This window comes from Xyrauchen texanus, chromosome 22, assembly GCF_025860055.1.
Source record: "Xyrauchen texanus isolate HMW12.3.18 chromosome 22, RBS_HiC_50CHRs, whole genome shotgun sequence".
Lineage (NCBI taxonomy): Eukaryota > Metazoa > Chordata > Actinopteri > Cypriniformes > Catostomidae > Xyrauchen > Xyrauchen texanus.
In genome coordinates, this window is record NC_068297.1 from 2,206,789 (window position 1) to 2,230,259 (window position 23,471).

General features: G+C 39.4%; 2 protein-coding genes across 3 annotated transcripts in view; one reads left to right on the top strand and one right to left on the bottom strand.

Moving 5' to 3' along the window:
- The window catches only part of LOC127662283 (1-phosphatidylinositol 4,5-bisphosphate phosphodiesterase beta-1), a 77,102-nt gene extending 57,685 nt beyond the window's left edge, over positions 1-19,417 (bottom strand). Inside the window, exons 1-3 of the mRNA XM_052153413.1 lie at positions 19,295-19,417; positions 17,064-17,141; positions 7,286-7,354 (exon numbers count right to left, since the gene is read on the bottom strand). Coding sequence (XP_052009373.1) covers positions 7,286-7,354; positions 17,064-17,141; positions 19,295-19,393 — 246 coding nt within the window. The 5' untranslated portion in view covers positions 19,394-19,417. The remainder of the gene's footprint in view (positions 1-7,285; positions 7,355-17,063; positions 17,142-19,294) is intronic.
- Positions 1-23,471, top strand: part of LOC127662459 (thioredoxin-related transmembrane protein 4-like) — a 115,056-nt gene that overhangs the window by 83,882 nt on the left and 7,703 nt on the right. The window contains exons 1-2 of one of the 2 annotated variants that reach the window (XM_052153635.1): positions 22,204-22,405; positions 22,891-22,985. The exons of the other annotated variant lie outside the window; for it this stretch is intronic. The gene's annotated coding sequence lies outside the window, so the exon portion shown is untranslated. Of the gene's footprint in view, positions 1-22,203; positions 22,406-22,890; positions 22,986-23,471 lie in introns of those variants that run through there. 2 annotated transcript variants of the gene reach the window in all.

Genomic DNA, 23,471 nt, shown 5'->3' on the forward strand with positions numbered 1-23,471 from the left:
TGGGGTGATGCTAGGTAGTTGCTAGGTTGTTCAGAGTGGTTTATAGGTGGTTTCTAGAGTATTTTGAGTGGTTGCTAGAGTGTTCTAGGTGGTTTTTAGGTAGTTGCTATGTTGTTGCTGGGGTTTACTGGGTAGTTGCTATGGCTTTGCAAGATTGTAGTTTGGGTGGTTTCTAGGTGGTTTCTAGAGTGTTCTGTGTGGTTGCTAGGCCACTGCAAGAGGGTTGCTAAAGTCTTTTCGATGGTTGGTACTGGTAGGGTAATGCAAGGTGGTTGCTAGGGTGTTTTGGGTGGTTTCTATTTGGCTACTATGTGGTTGCTACAGTGTACTGGGTGGTTGCAAGGGCATTGAAAGATGGTTCCTAAAGTGTTTTAGATGGTTGGAACAGGTAAGGTTGTAGTTGCTAGAGTGTTCTATGAGGTTTTTAGGTAGTTGCTATGTTGTTGCTGGGGTTTACTGGGTAGTTGCTATGGCTTTGCAAGATTGTAGTTAAAGTTTTTAGAATGGTTGATAGGGTGATGCAATGTGGTTGCCACAGTGTTCTGAGTGATTGCTAGGGTGTATAGGGTGGTTGCTAAGGCATTGAAAGATGGTTCCTAATGTGTTTGTGAACAAAACAGTCACTCCACCAACACGCAACACAAATCTGTGAAAATCAACAGTGCCACTTTAGGCATTCTCCCTTTCAGACAAGAAAGAGAGCATGAGATGCATGTTCATTGTAATGATGACAAAGCTTCCAAGGAGAATGTTTTAAATCAGATGAGTCAGTGATGATGGTTCTGCGGTGGACAGCTGCTGTCATTGTTGTCACCTTGTCCTCTGCGAAGCTCCTTGCCATGCTGAATGCCCTTTCCTGCAACCTCATTAGCTCCGATGCCTTTGGCATTGGTCACTAACAGAAAGCCTTTCCACAAGAGTTTCTATGGCAACATGTATCAAGACCTCGCTGCCTTTGGCAGCCGGATTTAACCAAACCATGTCATATCAAAGTAAAGGGGCCACGGCGCATTTAGTCTAACGAGACTATGCTGGCTTTGAGCTCACTCGATTCATTTAAACACCAAAGAACAGTGACTGACCTCATGATCTATGAGATTAACTGTGACGTAGATGCCGGCCTTTTCATGTCGTTGATAAGCAATTAAATGCAAGCATGATATATTATCACACGTGTTATTTCAACAAGAAGATCTTGGGCTGTAAAAGCGCTGGAGCTCTGTTGAGATCCGCTGCTGCAGTGTGCTGGCAGATGGGCGACTGATTTCATGGCACTGTGCTGTGCTACTAATCTTCTTCCAGGCTCTGCTTTTGGTTGAGAGGAAGTAGGCAAAGACTTTCCTCTTTGTTCTGACTGAAATCATGCTGCTTTGTCTGTCCACTCTACTGCTGATATGGCTCATTAACCAAAGAGGGATGGTATCTCCTGTTTTAGCTAAAAAATATATGCTGTTGCATGGAAAAAACTGAATTAATTCACATAGTGCCCACTGACATTTTTGTTACTTTTTATGCATTACAAGCATACCAACACGTGTGAGTTCAGTGCAGTTGCTAGGGTGTACTGGGTGGTTGCTTGAGCATTGCAAGTCAGTTGCTAAAGTGTTTTGGATGGTTGGTAGGGTGATGCTAGGTGGTTGCTAGGGTGAACTGGGTGGAACAAATAGTGCTGTTTAGTGACTATGCCTCTCAAAATTGTGAGTAAAATAATGTGTGTATGCCCAAATGCATGATTAGAAAACCTGCGTGCATCTTTGGAGACTTTCATTGCACAACTGAAACCGTTTTCGACAAATCATATGGTCATTATTAACTGTGCTGCCATTAGCAAAGCTCTGGTTGCTTTTCAACATATGGAAGCATATAAACAACCCCACTACTTATTGCAACAACATGATAACTTTTAATATGAATCATATGCATGGCATAAATTTAATGAGATAAGCACACAGAACGGTACTGAAAATTGAGTGAAAGTTACAAATCTGACAGACAAAAGCAAACATTCCTGCCCTGAAAAAGTGAATAACTCTTCCGTTCTATTGTGTTTTCTTCGCAGACGGTTTTGCAAGCCAACTCTTTTCAATCAACACACCTTTAATGGGCGACATAAAAAGCAATTCTGAAACAAATGCAGCAGGATATTTGTCATGGTCTCGGTGTACCAGCGAATAAAAGCTCATTCTAATTCCTTTTCTTGATAAGCACTGAAGTTAAACAGCTTGCAATTAGGAGCTGACGGCAGCTTCGGGACCCAGAAAACCTCAAGATTAGATTCAAGGTTTGATGCTCCTCTTACTACAATTATTAATTCAAATAATTAATTTTTCATCCTTTGCACACCATATCTGCACCAATATAACAGCATGCAACATTTACCTACATATGTTTTTTACTAAAATATACAATGGTGCAACAGGACTTCCGTGAATATTTTTGAATGATAACACAAACCGATAATTGAAGCAGCATTTTAAACCAATTCAGTTGAACAAGGGGCATTTTTACTGATCAGAGAGCAATCCAGTCATGAAGACACCACGTGCAAATGCCCTCAAAGATGCATTTGAGATAGATGCATGTGGTTGATCTGGTTGTATGTAAACTTTACTCCTCCCAAACAGAATTACATCAGAACACGGACAACGGCGCATGATCATTTGCATAGGGTTTGCCCAAGATATTCTTTATTTAAAAAATATAAAATAATGGATGTATATTGTAGGAGGGATCATTTATTTAAATCAAAATGCTGACAAAAATGAAACTAAACACTGACTAGCACAACTTTCCCGCATGGAGATTTTTCCTAAGGTTCCTGAGGGAAAAAATACATGAAACACACAAACGGTAAAATCAATTTGGATAATAATAAAAAAATTTTTTATATATATATATATATATATATATATATATTTATATTAGGGCTGTTGATTTAATGCATACATTTTTTGCGATTCATTTTATTAAAAATAACATGTTTATTAAATAAAAATTACGCAATTACCCCGAACCATAATAAGGAAGATTCCTGAGAAATGCAAGCTTGCAGTACCACCTGTTTCCTCCAGAGGGCAGTAAGTGAAACTTCAGCTGTATGAGCAACACACAGTTTATACAGTGAAGAAAACAACCAGACAGAACAACACAAACACGTTTTACGTTCTTGCATTCAAAACATTTGAAGGAGCACAAATGCGATCTCAGGGATCTCAAGATGTTTTTAAAGATTGAGTATTAAACTAAATTTAATTCGACACAGTGACCTAAACATTTTATGTTTATGACACAACACACCCAAGACGCTACACAAGCATGTCTGATGCAGGTGTTCATTGACGGGCCCTTAAACAAGCCCTCATAATAAATCTCCAACTGACTGATAAATTCACTTGTGTAATGGATTACTGTGAACTGTGTGTCAATGATTGACTTATGATCAATAATATGGTAATAAACAATACATTGTATTCTAAAGCCGCTTTTTGTATTGATTATCAATGATGAACTCTTCTGCCACAAGAATGTCAAGAATTTTAATTATCTGAATATTATTTTAAATATATATATATATATATATATATATATATATATATATATATATATATATATATATATATTTAAAGATAGTTATGTATATTTATTTCATCATTATATATTTAATTATTGTTATATGCATTTAATTGCATATACAAATATTTGTGATTAATTAATCAGTACACCATGTAATTAATTTGATTAAACATTTTAATCGATTTACAGTTATATATTATACATTATATATATATAAATAAAATCAATAATATTATTATTATATTGTATTAATAATTATTAATAATATAATTATGTTATTTATTAATTATTTTGTATTTTATTACCATTACCGGCACCTTATTTTATTTGATATTGTTATTATTGTTAGTATTTAGTTTTCTTGTCAGCTTGTGTTGTTTGTATGGATGTGTTCACAATATTTTTCATAACAACAATCATGCCAATAAGGTACTTATAAGGTACAAAGAATTATAATATATAATAACTAACCATGTCAAAAGTAATAGACACTAAGTATGAAGTTGGTTACTGAAAATACAAACAGGAACATTTAAAATAGGAAGCTAAACTAGCCGAATAAAAATTGCATTACAATTATTGCAATATTCAATTTGTGGATTAATTATATAAAAGCAACAAAATAACATAAAATATACTGTACATTTATGCATTTGGTACATTTTTTAGATTTCATCCAACCCTGCCACAAACAACCATTTACGCCCCCCCCCCAAAAAAAAAACTATTATTCATATTAGTCCAGCAGGTTTCATGCATTCTGCTTTATGTGTGTTTTTAGAGGCCTAATCACTAATTTTGGCATCTTACTCTCTCAAAATGATACAGTGTCTTATTATCTGTCTTTTGTAAAAGGCTTCGACCTCTATGTCTGAGGGTGGATGGATGGTTTGTTGTGGCTCGTGCACACCTTCATATAAACGTGACACTACCAGATTTATTCAACAGCGCACAGCGTTTCCCAGAATCCATCAGACATACAAGTCTGCAGAGAGAGACTGCGCTATTCACAATCACTTTAACCATCTCTGTAAACGAAATGTGAAGTAATTGCAGACTCTGATCAACAAATAACAGCACATAGATATGGCGTTTCTAGAGACAGACAGATAATAGGTTTGACCGATATATTGGGCTAATATTCTCACTTTTCTATTTCATTGGTTATCGTCTGAATAATATCATGATAAATTAAAAGGCAGTTTAACAAATACTTCCATGTTGTATAACATGTTTTTTGCTTCAAATCAAAGTGTGTAATGTTGTGATTCACCTCGGAGCTGGTCGGTTTGGTTCATGGTGCATGATATAAATTTGCAATGTTAACTTTAAGGTAAAACATAATTTTGTTCTCCAACAAAAAATTTTAGAGCAAAATTACATGTACTGTCTTGTTAAATGTGCAGACCAACTTTTTTTTATGGTGTCATCTTGGACTAGTGACACCTAGTGGTGTGGATGAGCATCACTCAAAATAGTTTTCAGTTAAAGATGCCATTGTAGAAACGTACCAGCCATGATTAATTTAATCCAAGTGTGAAAGTGTCCAATAATAGGACGGCTATTGACATAAGGCGAGTAGTATTCGGCTGGTCATGTGATTCGAACATGGCCGCCTCCATGAGCGCACCCCTGCCCCATGGAGAATAAAACAGCTTTTATAACGTAACTGATATGACTAGAGTCCTCATCTCATGTGAGCGCTCGTGATTTTATACAAACAGGCATGCTGTTGGCAACCGCTGTGGCGTGACACACAACATTAACTCTTCAGAAATATTCTTGAATTCGTGCCAGCGCTGTTGCCTCATGTTAAGGACAGGAAGCATGTCTATGACAGTCGGGAAAATGTTCACTTGTGAGGCCCGCGGTCCAGATATAGTGTGTGTTAGATGTCTGTCTTCCTGTGGCCATTCCACACCAAATTGCACAGATTATTACCTTCATGGAGAGATGCTTATCACCCACAAGAGCTATTAACCTATACACAGCACAGGAAACAGAGCATGCTGGCATAGTAATGGCTAAACCTCCTATAGACAAGGACATACTTATACATGCATGGGACAGAATGAAGGAGAATGGATATACAGAGATACAGAAGTGTTCATTTGCTCACGTTGTTTTAAACTTGTGGGACTTTCATCAGTGAGACACAAAAGAAGATGTTAGAAAGAATGTTCACGCTGCTCTTTTACATACAATTATAGGGTCAATTGATGCACTATATTCCAAGTCTTCTGAAGTTGTACAATAGCTTTGTGTGAGGAACAGAGTGGAATTTAAAGGGTTAGTTCACCAAAAATGAAAATTATCCCATAATTTACTCATCCTCAAGTCATCCTAGGTGTTTATGCCAACAGAGGTGGAGTGTTTTTGCTGCCATGAATGGACGATTGGAATGACTGGATAGACGCACGAACGCACCATTTTAAGACTAATACAAATCTACAGTATTGCTAAAACAACTCACTTCTTTTCGTCCCTTTTCCTTTGCTGTAAACAACGCACACTTCCGCATTCATCACTTCTCACCGGAGCTTACACTACGCCTACGTCATATGCCAAAACTCGACTCTCTCGTGAATGCATGGACGGCCATTACCGGAAGCAAGTGATTATAGTATTTCAAGTTATAAATATGGATATTAAACTTCGCTTCCCAAGAGGCCTTTATTAACCCCCTGGAGCTGTATGGATTACTTTTTTGATGGATGGATGTACTTTTTTGGGCTTCAAAATCTAAGGTACCATTCACTCCCATTATAAAGATGGGAAGAGCAGGATATTTTTTTATATAACTCCGATTCTGTTTGGCTGAAAGAGGAAAGTCATAAACACCTAGGATGGCTTGAAGGTGTGTAAATTATGCGATAATTTAAATTTTTGGGTAAACAAACCCTTTAAGTCATTATTCACTGAAAACCCTTCACCAAGGGCGTAGATTTGGCCAGAGCATTGGAAGAAGAATTTACATGTTTCCATTGATCACGGTATGAATATGGGGGGTTGTATTTGCTTGTTTTTATTATTGGGAGGGGGTGTTACCAAGCTTTAAAATGTTGAAGGGTTGTAGAGACAAGTGCAGCGTAAACATCTTCAAAATATCTCCTTTTGTGTTCCATGGAAGAAAGTAAAACAGGTTTGGAACAACATGAGTTCAGTTAATGATGATAGAAATTTCATTTAGTGTAATGCATTGCATTTGTTTTATTTTTGCACTAGTTTACTCACTAAATATATATATGGGTGCTTCTTTTTATCGTTGTGCGTGACACCGCGGAGACTCACAGCATGTGGAGGCTCATGCTACTCTCCACGATCCACACACAACTCACCACACGCCCCATTGAGAGAACCACTAATCACCACCACGAGGAGGTTACCCCATGTGACTCTACCCTCCCTAGCAACCCGGCCAATTTGGTTGCTTAGGAGACCTGGCTGGAGTCACTCAGCACGCCCTGGATTCGAACTTGCGACTCCAGGTGTGATGGTCAGCGTCAATACTCGCTCAATAAAACACATTATGGTTGCATTAAAACTGACTTGTGAACTTTTCACCCAGCTTTCATTATCTACTTTTGAGACTTTTCAAAAGCCTTTTATGTATAGATGTTTTAGCCTATGCAATCTCATGATGCATGTACTGTACATACACTGTTGGACATTATAAGTAAAAATCAAAAAACATGAGTGTGCACTGACTCACCTTTGGAGTTTTGGTGCACTTCCCTGTTCTTGCATCCTTGATGTAGGTGATATCCAATAGGTCGGTTTCCTGAAAGAGGGCGGGACATATACATTTATGTCACAGCTCAATGAGAATTTCACAGTGTCACGATGAAAACAATGTCACGCTGTTCGACTAAATCAATACTCTTTTAAATATAACACAAAAGCCATTCGGAAATGAAAGCAAACAGCATGTGAAATGTTGACAGAGAAAACACTGACAGAAAACAAAGACTGAATAATTAAATAGAGGTAAAACGCAGTGACTTCTTTGTGCACGCATATCGAACGACTTCCTCAAACATACAGTCCTGAGGAAATCATGCAGGCCTGAACCACTGCAATATTTGCAGCCCTTGTGTGTATTGCACACGCTGACAGATATGCTTTGTGACAGCTGCAGCAGAAGCAGAAGCTGACGGCGTTTTTGTGGCGTGGCCGAGCTGCAACTCGACTGGAAATAAAGCAGGAAACATTTGCTGTTTAGACTCATTTATTCAACAGCGACTGAAGGTTAAAAATAGGAGTACTTCTGCTCAGATTGAAGGTGTCAGAGTATGTTTCTTAGTATGACAGTAAATCCTGAATGTTCTCATGGTCCAGAAACAACAAATGAAAGGACACATGAGCAGTTGGCATGACATCCTGCACTGTAACATACATGCAACAATCCAAAAACGGTTCAAACTGCTGTTTTCTAATTCTTTTGTTATGATTATTTATTACGTCTCATACTTTTTTTTTTTTTTTACATTAGTTAATGCACCATGAACTAACAATGAACAATAGTTTTTTTTTTATTGTGTAGCAAATGTATTGTTAACTGTTAGTTAATGATACCTAATGCATTAATTAATGTTAACAAATGGAAACTTGTAAATGGTCTGCACTTATATAGCACTTTTTTAAGCTTAGCGGTTACCAAAGCGCTTCACACTGTGTCCCATTCTCCCATTCACACACACACTCATACACCAATGACGGCTAGGGCTGGGCGATAAAACGATATCGATATTTATCACAATGATAAGCTTTTGAGGAATTTTCAATATTTACTGTGCGTCGCTAAAACACCAGCAGTTCGGCTTTCTCAGGCTGTGTTTCCACTGGGGCGGACAAAATCCGCTCAAAGGCGCTCACAGCGCTAGGAGAGAGCTACCGCTGCCAATCCTACGATCCACCTTGCGAGCATGGCGCTCGGCTTTCATAGGAATTAATTGACGCTCTCAGCTTCGCTCACAACACACCAGTGGTAACGTTGGGTCAGACTGGATGAACTTGCTAATGCTAGCTGCCTTGCTAACGATTAGGCTACGTCGGACACCGGATTGATTCCATCCGGTTACGCCCTCTCATTGTCTCTAGTGAAGAGCGCGACAGAACAACAGTGATGTGGACAACAGCTCTGATCTTTCTGCGCTGTAATCTTGAATATTGTTCTCTAGCACCAAACATGCATCATTTCTGCCCTGTCCCGCTCCGCACGTGTTGCCTCTTTTCCCTGCATGTGTGTAGACATGAAGCACCGCATGAGTTAACGTGGTTTCAAAGCACCTTTTTGACCAAACCATCAGGAGTTTCTGGGGGTGATTCGGCCATGCTTGAAACATTTTTTGTGTGCCGCAATCCCCAGCCCTCTAAGGTAATGTGTGTGTCCAGCCTGGTCGCATGAACATTACGTGACTGTGGAACATTCCTGTGGAAATTACAAGTTTCTTTACACATTTCACTGTAGTTTCCCAGTGAAATGTCCAGCAGGGGGCACCAAAAACAAAAGAATGGTCATAATCAGACATGGCTTTAAGGTGAATATTAAATGGGGGTTTTAATGAGTAAAATGTACCTCCCTAACCTAAAACGTTAAACTAAACCTAGCCAATAATGATCTAAAATCAATGAGAACAATGCTTGAATTAAGGGGGGGGGGGGGGGCATAAGGCATTAGGGACGAAATAAGAAATAGACTTGAAAAATATCCCCAAATATTTTTATTTTAGTAAAATACAATTTAATTCACACAGTTTGAATATGGTAAATTTTGAGAATAAATTCTTTACAATAATTACTTTCTTTAAAATGTGTTTTTAGGCTATTTGTTATGTTTCTTTAAAAAAAAATGCAAACGCCCCAACGCCAAAAGACCGCTTAGTGCACATCATCATCAATGCGTGCTCGGCTAACCTGATCAATTTAGTACAGCTTAAAGGGATAGTTCACCCAAAAAACTTTCTTTAGCAGAACACAAATAAAGAATGTTAGAAGAATTTCTAAGCTGTTTTGGTCCATACAATGCAAGTGAATGGGTGCCAACATTTTTAAACTCCAAAAGTTAGCAAAAAAGTAATCCATACAACTCCGGTGGTTAAATCCATATCTTCTGAAGTGATATGAAAAATTCTTCTCCCTGCTCAGTCAATCTCCACTTTAACTTTCACTTTCTTCTTGTGTTTTTGGTGATTCACATTGTTCATGCATACGCCCCCTACTGGGCAGGGAGAGGAATTTCTAGTAATAATGGACTTAAATATTGATCTGTTTCTCACCCAACCTATCATATCACTAATGAAGATATTGATTAAAACACTGGAGTCTTATGGATTAGTTTTGTGCTGCCTTAATGTGCTTTTTGTAGCGTCAACATTTTGGCACCCATTCACTTGCATTGTATAGAGCTGAAATATTCCAGAGCTGAAATATTCTTCTAAAAATCTTAATTTGTGTTCTGCAGAAGAAAGAAAGTCACACACATCCGGGATGCCATGAAGGTGAGTAAATTATGAGAGAATTAGTTTTATTTATTTTTGGGTGAACTGTCCCTTTAAGAAATAGAGTGTACGGATCAATCCAGTAATTTACTCCATGCTTTAATCCAATACACACCATTTCAAATATTCACCAAGGCCAAATCAACTCACATTCATTTCAGAAGATAATCTTATGCCACAACGATAAAATAACAACCTTGATGAGAACGAGAAACCAAACAATGCCTGAAAGGTAATCTTTATCTAGATTTGTAGCATTTATAAGTGGTGTTTGTCCACTTGTGATGTAAAACTCACTGCCACAATGCTACGGTGTTGTAGCTAGTTGCCAAGGGCATTGGTGTTTGATTGCTAAGGTGTTTTAGTATATTGTTTTGCAGTTGCCAGGGTGTACTGGGTGGTTGCTAACTGGCTCAAGTCAAATCTGTGCCCTTTTCAAGTAGTTTTCCACACAGTATAATATTTATGGTTATTGAATATAACTGCCATGGCTATTTGAATAAGGAAAGCATGTCTATTTGAAAGCCGGTTGAACTCTGACAATTCAAGTATGGTGGTAAGCACTTCACCAGCGCCATGGCAACAGGGGGTTGGAGGTGCTCTATGACGGAGAGTTGGGTCAAAGCAATTTGAAAGCAAGCACCAGGCACCATTGAAATCAGCATGCTCAGGCTTCTTGTCGGTGCATGCTGGAAACCTATTGAGGCTACATGATCAAGTGTGTGTTAGTACAGCGGAGCGCACTGCACTCTTTTGACTCTGTATCCAAATAAAAACTCAGAGATGTGCAAACAATATTCAGTAATGGTGCTGGTTGTAAGTGACTATCATGTTTTGCTCCCCTCACACTGCTGATGATCTGGCCAGCAGTGCTTCTAAATATAGAAAGGCATGTATTGATTCGCCTGGTTAAAGATGCTTGCTTTGCATAATAATGCAGGATGCTTTTGTATTACTGCTAGTCAGCGTCTACGGTTCTGGAATTCCTTGCACTGTAGGAACTACATTTGCTCTTTTTATTGATTTTGCTAGTAAATTATGATATCATCAAAAACATTTTTAAACAGTGAATGCTGAGATCTGTGTCTGCATTTTGTCCAGGTCATTTGCAATTAATATATGCTGTTTATATATGCTATGCTTTTAATTATATTATATTATATTATATATGGGTTGTAAATCAGACGTTTCATCACGATACGATACTGAATCGATTCTCTTGACATGCGATCCGATATTTGCCCATTTTACACAATCAATTATATTTGATTTTGCCCTCAATTGCAACCAAAATACAATTTGATTATATTATTCAGCTCTCTGTATACACATTGGGCCATCCACAACAAAATAAGGTACTTTTTAAACAAATTATACAGATAAATAATATAAAAAATAAAGTCAAACACAAGTGATCATCACTCATTTGATGACAGCTAATTTTTCAGTTTAGTCCAATTCAAAGCACATACCCATGACTTGTCTCCAACTATCCGTGCTATCCGCGGATATCTTGGCTGCAACTTCCACAGTTGTAATGAAACATTTTATTACGGTTAACTGGGATAAATATTAGTAAGTGTGCTGATGTGTAGATGTGTAAAGTCTTATAACTGATGCTGGAGCTAAGCAGGTGTTTCTCTTTCCCTCGTTAGTGCTGTTCACTAACGAGTTGTTCTCCATGGCTACTTTAAAATAGCAAATTCTCATGTAATATTCAAATAGGTTGCATACGCAAAGATATCGATGGAAGACTTAATTAATCACCCATGTGAACCTCTCTGCGTTTGCCATGAGAGCTCACATTTTAAGGAGCTGCGGTTGATGCGCGGTTAATGCGCGTACACATAGCAGCGCACAATTTGGCTTCAAAGGCCCGTGCACATCCATGTCCCACATGAAAAGCATATGTAGCGCTCATAAAGTCAAACGATTGGTTTAAGGTTGCTTCATCGCCTGACGGAAATGCGTATGGACGTGGCTGATATGAGAGTATTAAAATAATGTCTATATCGATATTTACTTGTTGTATCGATAACATTGGATCATTGCACACTGGATCGATATATCGTTACACCCCTATATTATATTATATTACATTAGATTAGATTAATGGGAAGACTAATAAGAATACCACTGATATTGATTAATACGATAATCTAATTAAATTATTTAATACTGCTAAAACATTAAATTACAAACAAATTACTGTTTTACAATTAAGATAATCTATTGAGAATCAACATTATTCATTGGAAAAATATGTTTATAATTTAAAACAAATGTATAAATAAATGAAATGAGAAAATAAATGGGCAAATCTATAAAAAAATATATATATTATCTTTGTCTTGTCCACTTTTATTGTGTGAATTGATGCTTTAGCAATACTGTATGTAAACAAAATCATGGCAATAAAGTATGTTATAATTTAAATTAAGGCAGATGCTATTTACACCCCAGTGCACGTAGTGTCAGATACTATTTGCACCCATGTTTAAATACTAACATAGAGTATATGGGCATCACTGCAGTGTGTTTATTGTGTTTATTTACAGTCCACAGACTAACTACATTAACCCCTACCCCTTAACTTAACCTTAACTTTACCATGGTAAAAATTACCTTGGTTTTACAACAGTAACCATGGTTGCACCAGGGTATTTTTTGTACATTTACAGTAACCACACAATTAACCATGTGTGACGAGGAGGAGGGTGTGGCCGGGACGTGAGGATTCAAGCCTGGCGCTGATTTGTCCATTCTGCGGAAGAGAGATAAAAGGAGGAGCCGTAGACACCAGAGAAAGAGTGAGACGCACACAGCAAACTTTTGTTATGTTTCAGTTCAGTGTTTAATGTTGAATTAAAGTCTTTTTGATTGTTAATCCTGTTCCTGCTTCCTTCTTTCCCGATGAATGAGAGGCTTGTCTGCCACACTGGTGCCGAAACCTTGGACTGGAGGAAGACACTCCGTCAGAGATCCCTAGCCGCTGACGGACGATCGTGTCGCTGAGGCCCAGCGTCGTGAAGGATCACTGGATAGCTGGCTGAGGACAGAATGGCGGCGTGGTCGGGAACCAGAGTTTTTTCTCTCCCCTCTCTCTGTCTCCCCACTCTATTTCTCTCTCCCCTCCCCTCATCTTACCCAGGTACCCAGAAGGCAGGGAAGACCAGCCGACGATGGAACACCTCTCCAGTAGTAGTGTAAGTCAGACCGGAGGTTTCCCCGGCCTGAATCGGGTGGTGGGTGTATGTGACGAGGAGGAGGGCATGGTCGTGCATAGAGGATACATGCCCGGCACTGAGATGCACAATCAGTAGGAGAGAGATAAAAGGAGAAGCCGTGGATGCCAGAGAGAGAAAGATGCATACGGCAGTGTTTTATGTTGAGTATCTTTTTGATTGCTAATCCAGTTCCTGCTTCTTCCTTTCCTGATGAACGAGAGGCTTGTCTGTCTCAACATGGTTACTATATTACCACAATATTACTCTACTTGCACCATGGTTAATTGCATTAAAACAATTGCGATCGACAGACCCCGCCTCCGGATCAAACCTTTCTCTGCACTCACCAAAATTCACCATGACCAAATCACAGCGATGAACATTTATATTCATTTTTACCTATTATTTTAAGTAAGTATGGAGTGGTGGTGGTGTAGTGGGCTAAAGCACATAACTCCTAAAGAAGGTTGCTGGTTCAATCCCCACGGCCACCACCATTGTGTCCTTGAGTAAGACACTTAACTACAGGTTGCTCCGGGGGGGTTTGTCCCTGTAATAAGTGCACTGTAAGTCGCTTTGTATAAAAGCGTCTGCCAAATGCATGTAAATGTAAATATTAAGAGCGGATGGGAAAAAGAGTGGGACAAAACAATGATTCGGACCGCGATCGCAAGGACAACACTACACATTCACACTTATACAGCGACATCTATGATTTAGTTTATCGTATATTTCTGTTGTTCCGCCAGACTACTGGGGTGCAAATACCTGTCCATCATAGAGTCATAATTAACAACGTTTTATTCAAAACCATCAGTCACTCACTTAGATAACTTTTCTTGAAGCCTGGTGGTCATAATTTCCTTGCACGAGATACTGTTTCGCTTTCCGAAACCCCAAAGTCTGCTCAAAGGTAGAATTAACCGGATGTTGTTATACTAAATTTGATTGTGATTCTTGTGAAATAAGGCAGTTATAATTGTCTGGCCTCCCACAGAGTAACAATTCCATCATTTAATGCTAATTGACTTCCTGTGTTGGCTGCTCACCCACACAAACTCGAGTCGGATCACTTTCAAAGCAATTAATATTGAGCACAATCTATCTGATGTTACTTCAACCATCAGATCAGCAGCTCTATAGACAAACACCAGGTAGATTATTAAGATGAACACAGTGTGACAATGGACAATATGTCTTTATCTTCTCGTTTACAACATTGCAGAGATGGCTAAAACATTTAAAGGGGATGTGGGTAGTTTTTGTGATGTTAAGGACTTTCTATACCAGCTTACTATGCACAGTTGTGGGTGGTCGCTGCAGAGCTCTATTGGCAAGCTTTGCTTGCTGCTTTCTTTGATTCGTGGAACATTTTCTTTAGGATCATGGGTAGTGTAGTTATTCAGCGGAAAGGAAATAGGATGAAATAACTTGGACTGATGGCTTCAGCCGAAGCATATACCATAGATTAACAACCGTGGAGCTCATGGTCAGTCTTTAAAGGTTTGTAAGTTATCGTTACTAATCAATTGCCCTATGGAAAAATTGGGAATTTCATGGGAATTTTACTTCAGACTGTTGTGCTCTCTACATTCTTCAAAGTCTTCAAAATCTCTGTGTAAAAGAAAGGAAAGAAAGTTTGGAAAGGGGAAATAATGACAGATTTTTTTCCCTTTAAAGTGAAAAATTTCATGCATTGGGGGCCTGACTTTCTCAGCGAGTATTGATGCTGAATACCACACCTGGAGTCGTGAGTTCGAATACAGGGTGTGCTGAGTGAATCCAGCCAAGTCTCCAAAGCAAACAAATTGGCCAGATGCTAGGGAGGGTAGAGTCACATGGAGTAACCTCCTCGTGGTCACGATTAGTGGTTCTCGCTCTCGCTCTGGGGCGTGTGGTAAGTGGTTAGTAGTCTGAGCCTCCACATGCAGAGTCTACGCTGTGTCATGCATGACGAGCCAAGTGATATGATGCGAGGATTGACGGTCTCAGACGCGGAGGCAACTGAGACTTGTCCTCTGCCATCCGGATTGAGCTGAGTAACCACGCCACCACGAGGACCAGCTAGTAGTGGGAATTGGGCATTCCAAATTGGGAGAAAAGGGGATGCATTTTTGGGTGATATAAATTGGGTGAGGAGCTCAGTCATCCGTGAGGAGCTCGGAGTAGAGCCGTTGCTCCTTTGCATCGAAAGGAGCCAGTTGAGGTGGTTTGGGCATCTGGTAAAGATGATCCCTGGCCGCCTCCCTAGGGAGGTGTTTCAGGCATGTCCAGCTGGGAGGAGGCCTTGGGGAAGACCCAGGACTAGGTGGAGAGATTACATCTCCAAACTGGCCTGGGAATGTCTCAGGGTCCCCCAGTCAGAGCTGGCTAATGTGACTCAGGATAGGGAAGTTTGGGGTCCCCTGCTGGAGCTGCTGTCCCTGCGACCCGACTTCGGATAAGCGGTTGAAGATGGATGGCTGGATGGATGGCATTGCTGTGTGGCACATCTTTGGTTTAAAGTGGGACTTCTATATACGCCAAACTCTAAGGCTATATGAGCAGTTGGTTTTCAGTGCTCCATCTGGACATTAAACTCTTTCTCTACCTCATTCTCTCAGCCAGACATCAACTCAAGATTTGTAAATTGACACTGTTCCATTTGCATCTACACTTTCAGATGCCTCTAGAAGTGTACAGTCTATGTAACAAAGCTGCTTAAAATATCTATTTTATGCTCCAAGAAAAAAAACAGCATATGGGTTTTGAACTACATACGCTCTTTGTCTTAAGCCAGATACGCTGAAAACTGCTCCAATAATGTTTTCATATTCACAGTTATGAATGACATACAAATCACGTACTGTAAGTGACATATTTTCAATTAAAAACCGCAAATTTCTGCAAATGGTGAATAGTTTACACCCTTTGAAATTAATGTCGTGCGGTACAACATTTCAATCGTAAAATAGTGGTCAAATATTGCAAGTTAGATACTTAAATCTTACGTTGCACTAACACTTAACCTGAACTTTTTGAGGATGTGTGACACTGGAATAATCCATGTAAGCGCAGCGTAGTTCTAGCGGGAAAACTAGCAACTGCATATCATCGTACTATTAGCTGGGTAATTCCTAGTCAATCACATGTAAGCCATTGCTTTATAAATCTGCTCACAATCACATTGCCGTTTCAGTGTGCTAACACGACAACCTCCTCCACCCCACCACCACCTGTTGAGTCCCGCCCTGCATGGGGGTAGGCTCCTCGCCCCTGCCTCCTATCTCCGGCAGGATAAGACAGTTACGAGTACTACAAATTCAGACCGCCAGACGGGGCCTATGCCAAAGCGAGACATTACTGTTCTGTTTTATATTCATCAAATAAATGTCATCTTAATTTCACACAGTCTTCCTGATAGAAATTTACATTTATGCATTTGGCAGATGCTTTTATCCATAGCGACACAACACAATGGTGGTGGATGTGGGGCTCGAACCTACAACCTTCTGCTTAACAGTTATGTGCTTTAGCTCACTACACCACCACAACAACTGACAATTAAACAGCGGTGCATAACGGACTGCAGCAGAACAGCAACAAGGATATAAATTATTGGGGGGGGGGGGGGGTTGGATATGTGGCCATTTGTGGCCATCAGTTATATGCCTTTTCCACTACCTTTCTCATCGATAAAGGCAAAATCCACAATCGATCGACCTTCAGTATCCAGGAGTGAAACTTTGAATAAGGTGTGATATTGCATTTTTCAGAAGTGTACCTTATTCTGATCTGTCCAGTACAAGAAGTAGCCCTGTGGATCGACACGTAACGTCACTGGGGTCACAGTAGAAGAATCCTGAAGAGAGAAAAGAAAGTCAAGTATAAATATGAAACAGAAATGATGAAAGTTTTTATTGGGATTTTGGTCGCACAATAAACTGCATCTAGGATTTCATTCATTTTGGTCTCTTGTAGCCATTATATCTGTGCCTGTCACAGTAACGAAAGACCAAGAACATTTTCTGAGACTAAACAATATCAGCCGATTCATCGGTTATCAGCGTTTTCCACGGCCTTAGTTATTCTGCAGAATCCACTATCGGTCGACCTCTACTGCAAGATGACATCATTAACTGCGTCTCTTCCAGTTTTGCTGTAAGAGAAAGACTGTACAATTCAAATATGTCTGCAAAAGGTTTATCCCGTCCATTTTAAAGAGTGCACTAGCATATGAATGACCTTAAAGCTAACGGCCAAGGACAAAAGCAACAGAAGTCAAATTTCGATTTCACAGAACCAGTTAGGTTCAGCACATAGTAAAAAGCGCTGCACGATCCAAGTCATCAGCAAACCAAGGTTACTTCTGTAGGCAGAAAAGTGTAATCCTGCCTAGCGCAAGAGAGCCGTGTGGGATTTCTGTGATTCTCAATATGGTCTCAATCCAGAGTCTCAGAATAGATCCAAATTTGAGGTTTGACTCACACATTGCATAAGCGTTCTATATTAGTGTGATTCATATGGGCCCAGAATAATTTCCCACTTGAAGAAGTCGCAATATTCTCAGCGTGAAACGAATCAGAAGCCCCTACGAAGACTGCGGTCCTATTTTAGCGTGGCACGGAAGTTCCTTTTAAAGCAGAACATTTGAGCAGACGAGCGACGGTTCTAATGTCTCATCTCAAGCAAGAGTTTGGTGTCCTTTTATAATGAGATCTGCAATTGATTGTGTTGTTTTAGATCTTGCATGGGTCTGCATGCATTCTAACTGCACATCTAAGTTGGGCAGCTGAGCGTGTCATGGCTAATGTAAGGCAGGCGAGGAGGATGGGAATTTAAATCATGAAAGATGCCATAGCAACAGGCCAATAATTACACCTTTATTTGCAGAGAAAAGCTTTTAAACTCCAACATTTTCAGCATAAGCTTATGGCAAAGGTGTACGGCTTTACAGTTTAGATGCCAGTCAGACCTCGACAGAATACTTATTAATATATATATATAATTGACAAATAGTGTATATTAACATTATACCATTTAATGATATACGGCAGTGATTTTTGAAATATACAGGCACCAAAATGACATCCCGATAACCTGAAACACGTTTAATGTATATCCTACGATGAATGCCACCAACAGCTTCCAATTTTTTACCGGAAATTTTAACAAATTTAAATGTTGCTTTAGTTTAGAGCATTATATAATAAACCAAACCAACCATTAAACACCATTGGCACATGTTACCATCATTATAAATGTTTTACTTCGGTTACTTTAAAGAATGACACACCAAAAGGTCTTAACAGTTGAGTTAAAGGGAAGTTTTGAATGATGGAACCAAATATTCAAGATTGGTGGGGACAAGAATAAGCCATTGAAAAAACCCACATTGATCAATAATGCAACAAAAATGCAACATAAAATGAACAAATGCCAATCATATTATATAGAGATGTTTTTGTAAATTCATAGGGATTTAACGCAGAGCCGATATTATCATGAACTCTCTAATCCAACAGGTGTCAATGCACACTCATGCAACACTCCATACACAATGCCACATACTCCATCTCTCAGTGCACCTCTTTATTGAAGGATTCGTGTCATATTACTACAAAAACAGCCTGTTGCATTAGTGCAATGAGGTTTCCCCAAAGCATAAAGCAGCCAGTCAAAAGCCTGAGATGCAGTGATGCATTACTGCACACAGAGTAACCTGATGTCATTTCCATCAGCCTCTGCAACATCACAGCAAAGATGTAGTCTGTGTGTGGTTCTTGGAAAACATATTGATGAACTTGAAGTCAAAGCAGATCTTTGAGGAGCCTCTGCGTCTTGTGTTGTATTGATGTTATGGGAGGCAATGCAACATAAGTGCCCACCAATTAATCTGACAAAAAGCCACCTGCACTGGATCATTTCACTGCATGAGCATCAACTGCATGCATTGGCTGACTTGAAGACGACATACGCCCGCAGAGACACTCGCACGCGCTGATGGAGACTTACCTCATCCCATTTCATAAATCTACTGCCTCGCTTCAGGGTCTCCGAAACGCACACCGGCTTGAGTTGAAGCGCGTGGACGCCAGGCTGAGCACCAGCCATTCAGCTTCAACATCTACAGCACAGAGCCGCTCAAAAAAATTCAGAGTTTGTCTCTTTCTTCTCAGGGAAGAAGACCAGACAGAGCGCGCAGAACGACCGCCGCAGGATTCTGGTGAATGGAAGAGCCGTTACGCGCACGGATGGTCATTTAGAAGACCCGGCTCAGCGTGGATGGTGATCGCAGACGCAGAGCGAATGAGCAGCGGAGAGAAAGAGCGATCATAAATAACGAGAGAGAGAGAGAGAGAGAGAGAGAGAGAGAGAGAGAGAGAGAGAGAGAGAGAGACCTCCGCACACATTTACGCACTGAGATTCAGCGCCTCCTAGTGCGCGTGCCACAGCCACGTCCCTCCCCCAGCGCAAGAAAACATTTTATAACACCTCTGCAGAGAGAATGCTGGCGGGAGATTTTTATTTATTTATCATTATTTTGATTATTTTAAACTGGATTAATTAATGCATTTATTATAATAATTACAATCAAATAAAATGTTGCACAATAAGACTGCATGCTGCATGTCTTAGGTCACAATTCACCTGACACATACAATGGAAGTCAATGGGGCCTGTCCGTAAACATTAAAACTCAACTCACTGTTTGAAAAGTATAGCCACAAGACGAAAGCATTATACATGTTTACATGATTTTAATGGCATGCAATTGATTATTGACCATATCTTTTTAACGTTTCATACAATTTTAGAATTTTGTTGTCATGACGATGTAATGTAAAGCCAGTTTATCACACTGAAATCATGTCAATATGTATAATGTTTTCATCTTGGGGCTTTAATTTTGAAAGAGCGAGTATATAATGGGATTGTCATCATAATTTGTTGTGGTAATCAACATTATGCCACAAATGTTGTCGATTGAGCTTAACTTGTATTGAACCTGGAAAACACTCTGTATAAAATGTATGTAGTGGCCAATAACCAATATACTGATCAATACAACATAAACATATGAGGTGTGACATGTCATATTCGGACATATTTATGTCCTGTGCTGCATATGGGTTGTTCAGAATGAAACAAAGTAATGCAACTCTTACCTAAAATGTATATATACTGGCATAATTTACTCACTCTCATGTTGTTCCAAACCCATATGAAATAATTCCGTGGAACACAAAAGGAGAATCGGAATGACTGCCTCAACCTTCATCACTTTCATTACATGTTTTGATTCCTAACATCGCCTTTTATGTTTCATGGAAGATAGAAAGTCAGATGGGTTTGGAACAACATGAGGGTGAGTAAATGGTGGCAGTTATTTTTTTATTTTTTTTGGGGGGGGGGTGAACAGGCCCTTAAAAACTGTTTGTAACATTTTGGTGTTAACAGACTTTATCAAACAATAATAATAAGTAGGTCAAATTTTCCCCAATACTTTAAACTATATATGTGGCACTATAAAATTGTGTTTGTCTGAGCGACCCGTCCAGCCCGACACAACAACATTGACTTGACCAATGGCATGAGTTGTGGGCGGGGCTGTCAGTTTGTTTGATCAACAGCTAACGGGGTGAGTATTCGGAACACTGTTTGAAAACATAGTTTACATTTTTCCGATGCCACTAGCACCGCATAAATGACATACAGTGCATCAGCTATCATGTTATTTTGTCATAGTTGACTTGGATTAAAGGAAACGTATTATTCTCTCATCAAGCACTCACCCTTATGTCAAACTCGCATGACTTTATTTCTGCTGCACAACACACATTAAGACATTTTAATGGAGATATGATGTCCGTTTGTCCATACAGTGTGCAAGTGAATGGTGACCAAATTGTCAAGCTCCAAAAAGCACATAAATGCAGCATAAAAGTAATCTATAAATTACTGTACATCTTGCAATTAGAGTTTCTTGGCACGATCATGTTTTCAAGCTCGATTACACTTCACAGTGCTTGACGCAAGCGCAGAGCGCTAGATGCCGTAAAAATCAAGCTTGAAATCATGATCGCCAAGATATGGCTGATGTCATGATTTATAATAATAATAAAAAAAAGAGTTCATTTTGGTCTGTTCTCACCAAAAATCAATTTGATCGCTTCAGAAGATTTTGATTAAACCACTGGAGACGTATGGATTACTTTGATACAGCCTTTATGTGCTTTTTGGAGCTTCAAAGTTTTGGTCCCCATTCACATGCATTGTAGGGACAGACACATATGGCTTCACCAAAGTATCTTTGTTGGTGTTCTGCAAAAGAGAGAAAGTCATAAGAACAGGGGCAGAGCCAGAAGACTGGCCACCCCATTGGCCACCTCACTCAAAGCCGCACCTCTCTGTACGATATGACAGTGACCACCCCCCCACCCCCACCAATGTTGGACACATTTCTTGGCCACCACAAATCACTAGTCCCTGCCCATCCACCCCAGTAAAACACTCCTTGCTCCACCACTGCATACGAGTTTGTGATGACATAAGGGTGAATAAATTATGAGAGAATTAAACATTTTGGGTGAACTGTATCCTTAAACTGGTGGCTCTCAACCAGGGGGCCAGGACCCATTAAGGGGCCTCAACAAACTAAAAATGTATTTAAAATGATTTAAATAAAATATATACAATCAAATTAAAAAACAGAGAAAAAAAATGCATAAAAATGTAGAGGCACATCATGTAAAATAACAATATATATATATATATATATATATATATATATATATATATATATATATATATATATATATATATATAGTATATATATAGTATATGTATAGTATAGTATAGTATACTCCACATAGAGTGCATCTGTGCAGCAGTAAGTGGAGGGCGCGCGCTGCTGCTGTATTTCCTGCTTGTGTTTGAATCATGCTCCAGCAGCAGCAGCAGTAATAATATGACATCCTCAAATGTCGCAGAAACGCACGCTGGATACTGTCTGTTATTGATCCAGCTGTATGGCGTGAACGCGCAGACTGACGGGAACCATGTGGTGACGGTGGCCGATGCGAACTGGACGCTCTTTCTACAGGACGAGTGGATGATCAAATTGTGAGTATATCATCCATATGCTGCATTATATGAACGATTGTGACGTGTGAATCGGATTATCAGAGCGTGTGATTCACTGACGCTTTGATCTGACATTGTAAACATTTTCAGCTGCAACAATGTCTCAGTTTACATTGTAACAGTGTCTCAAAATAAAAACATTATCAATGTATCTAATGCTGTGACGTGCGTGCTGTGCTACGTCATCGGAAGTGTTTATGAATTCATTATGTTTTGGCGGCATTGAAATTGCACATTTTTGTGTTGCATTCAGGATTTATACGTGCATCTATTCTGAATATTATTGTGTACACGTTGGCCTACAACAGTGTAATAATGGTTGTTATTGCCCAGAATACCTCAGGATTCATTGCATATGTATTGGAGGGAGAGTTTATTGAGTTGACTGTACAATATGACATCTAGTGTGTATGATTTTAATTGGATGGCTTACAGTATTTTCACTTTTTTGTTTTTTATGACAGTTATGCTTCATGATGCCCGGCTTGCCAACATTTACAGGCAGACTGGGAGAGTCTGGGCATATCAGTGGCCTGGGTCGATGTTACACAACAAGCAGGTTTGACCATTATTGCATGCTATTATATGCTAAACGCAGACTCAAACAAGCATTAATGTTACTCAGGGTGATAATGCATCGTTTGCATTACAGACACCTATTATACCTCAAATTATGTGGCTTTTTGAGGAGAGGTGTTCTAGTACTTTTCGAAGTGGTCAGACATACAATATTCACCTGGTGGACGATAAAATGGAAAAACAAAATCCCATAGACTTTCATGAAAGACCTGAGCCATTTGTAGAAACTAGGTGGTGGGTTCTATTCACTTGGGCCAGTATGTGCTGCAACCACTCAGATCACCATAGCAACGCTCTGTCAATCACCCACAACACCCTAGTTGCATGCTGCCAAGTTTTGCATGGGCAAACACCACTGATATTTCCTTTAGAAAATAAAAAAAACAGCTTCCCGTTATGTCAACTTTCTCCCAATTTGGAATGCCCAATTCCCACGACTCAGGCCTAGTTCACATTAATACGTTTT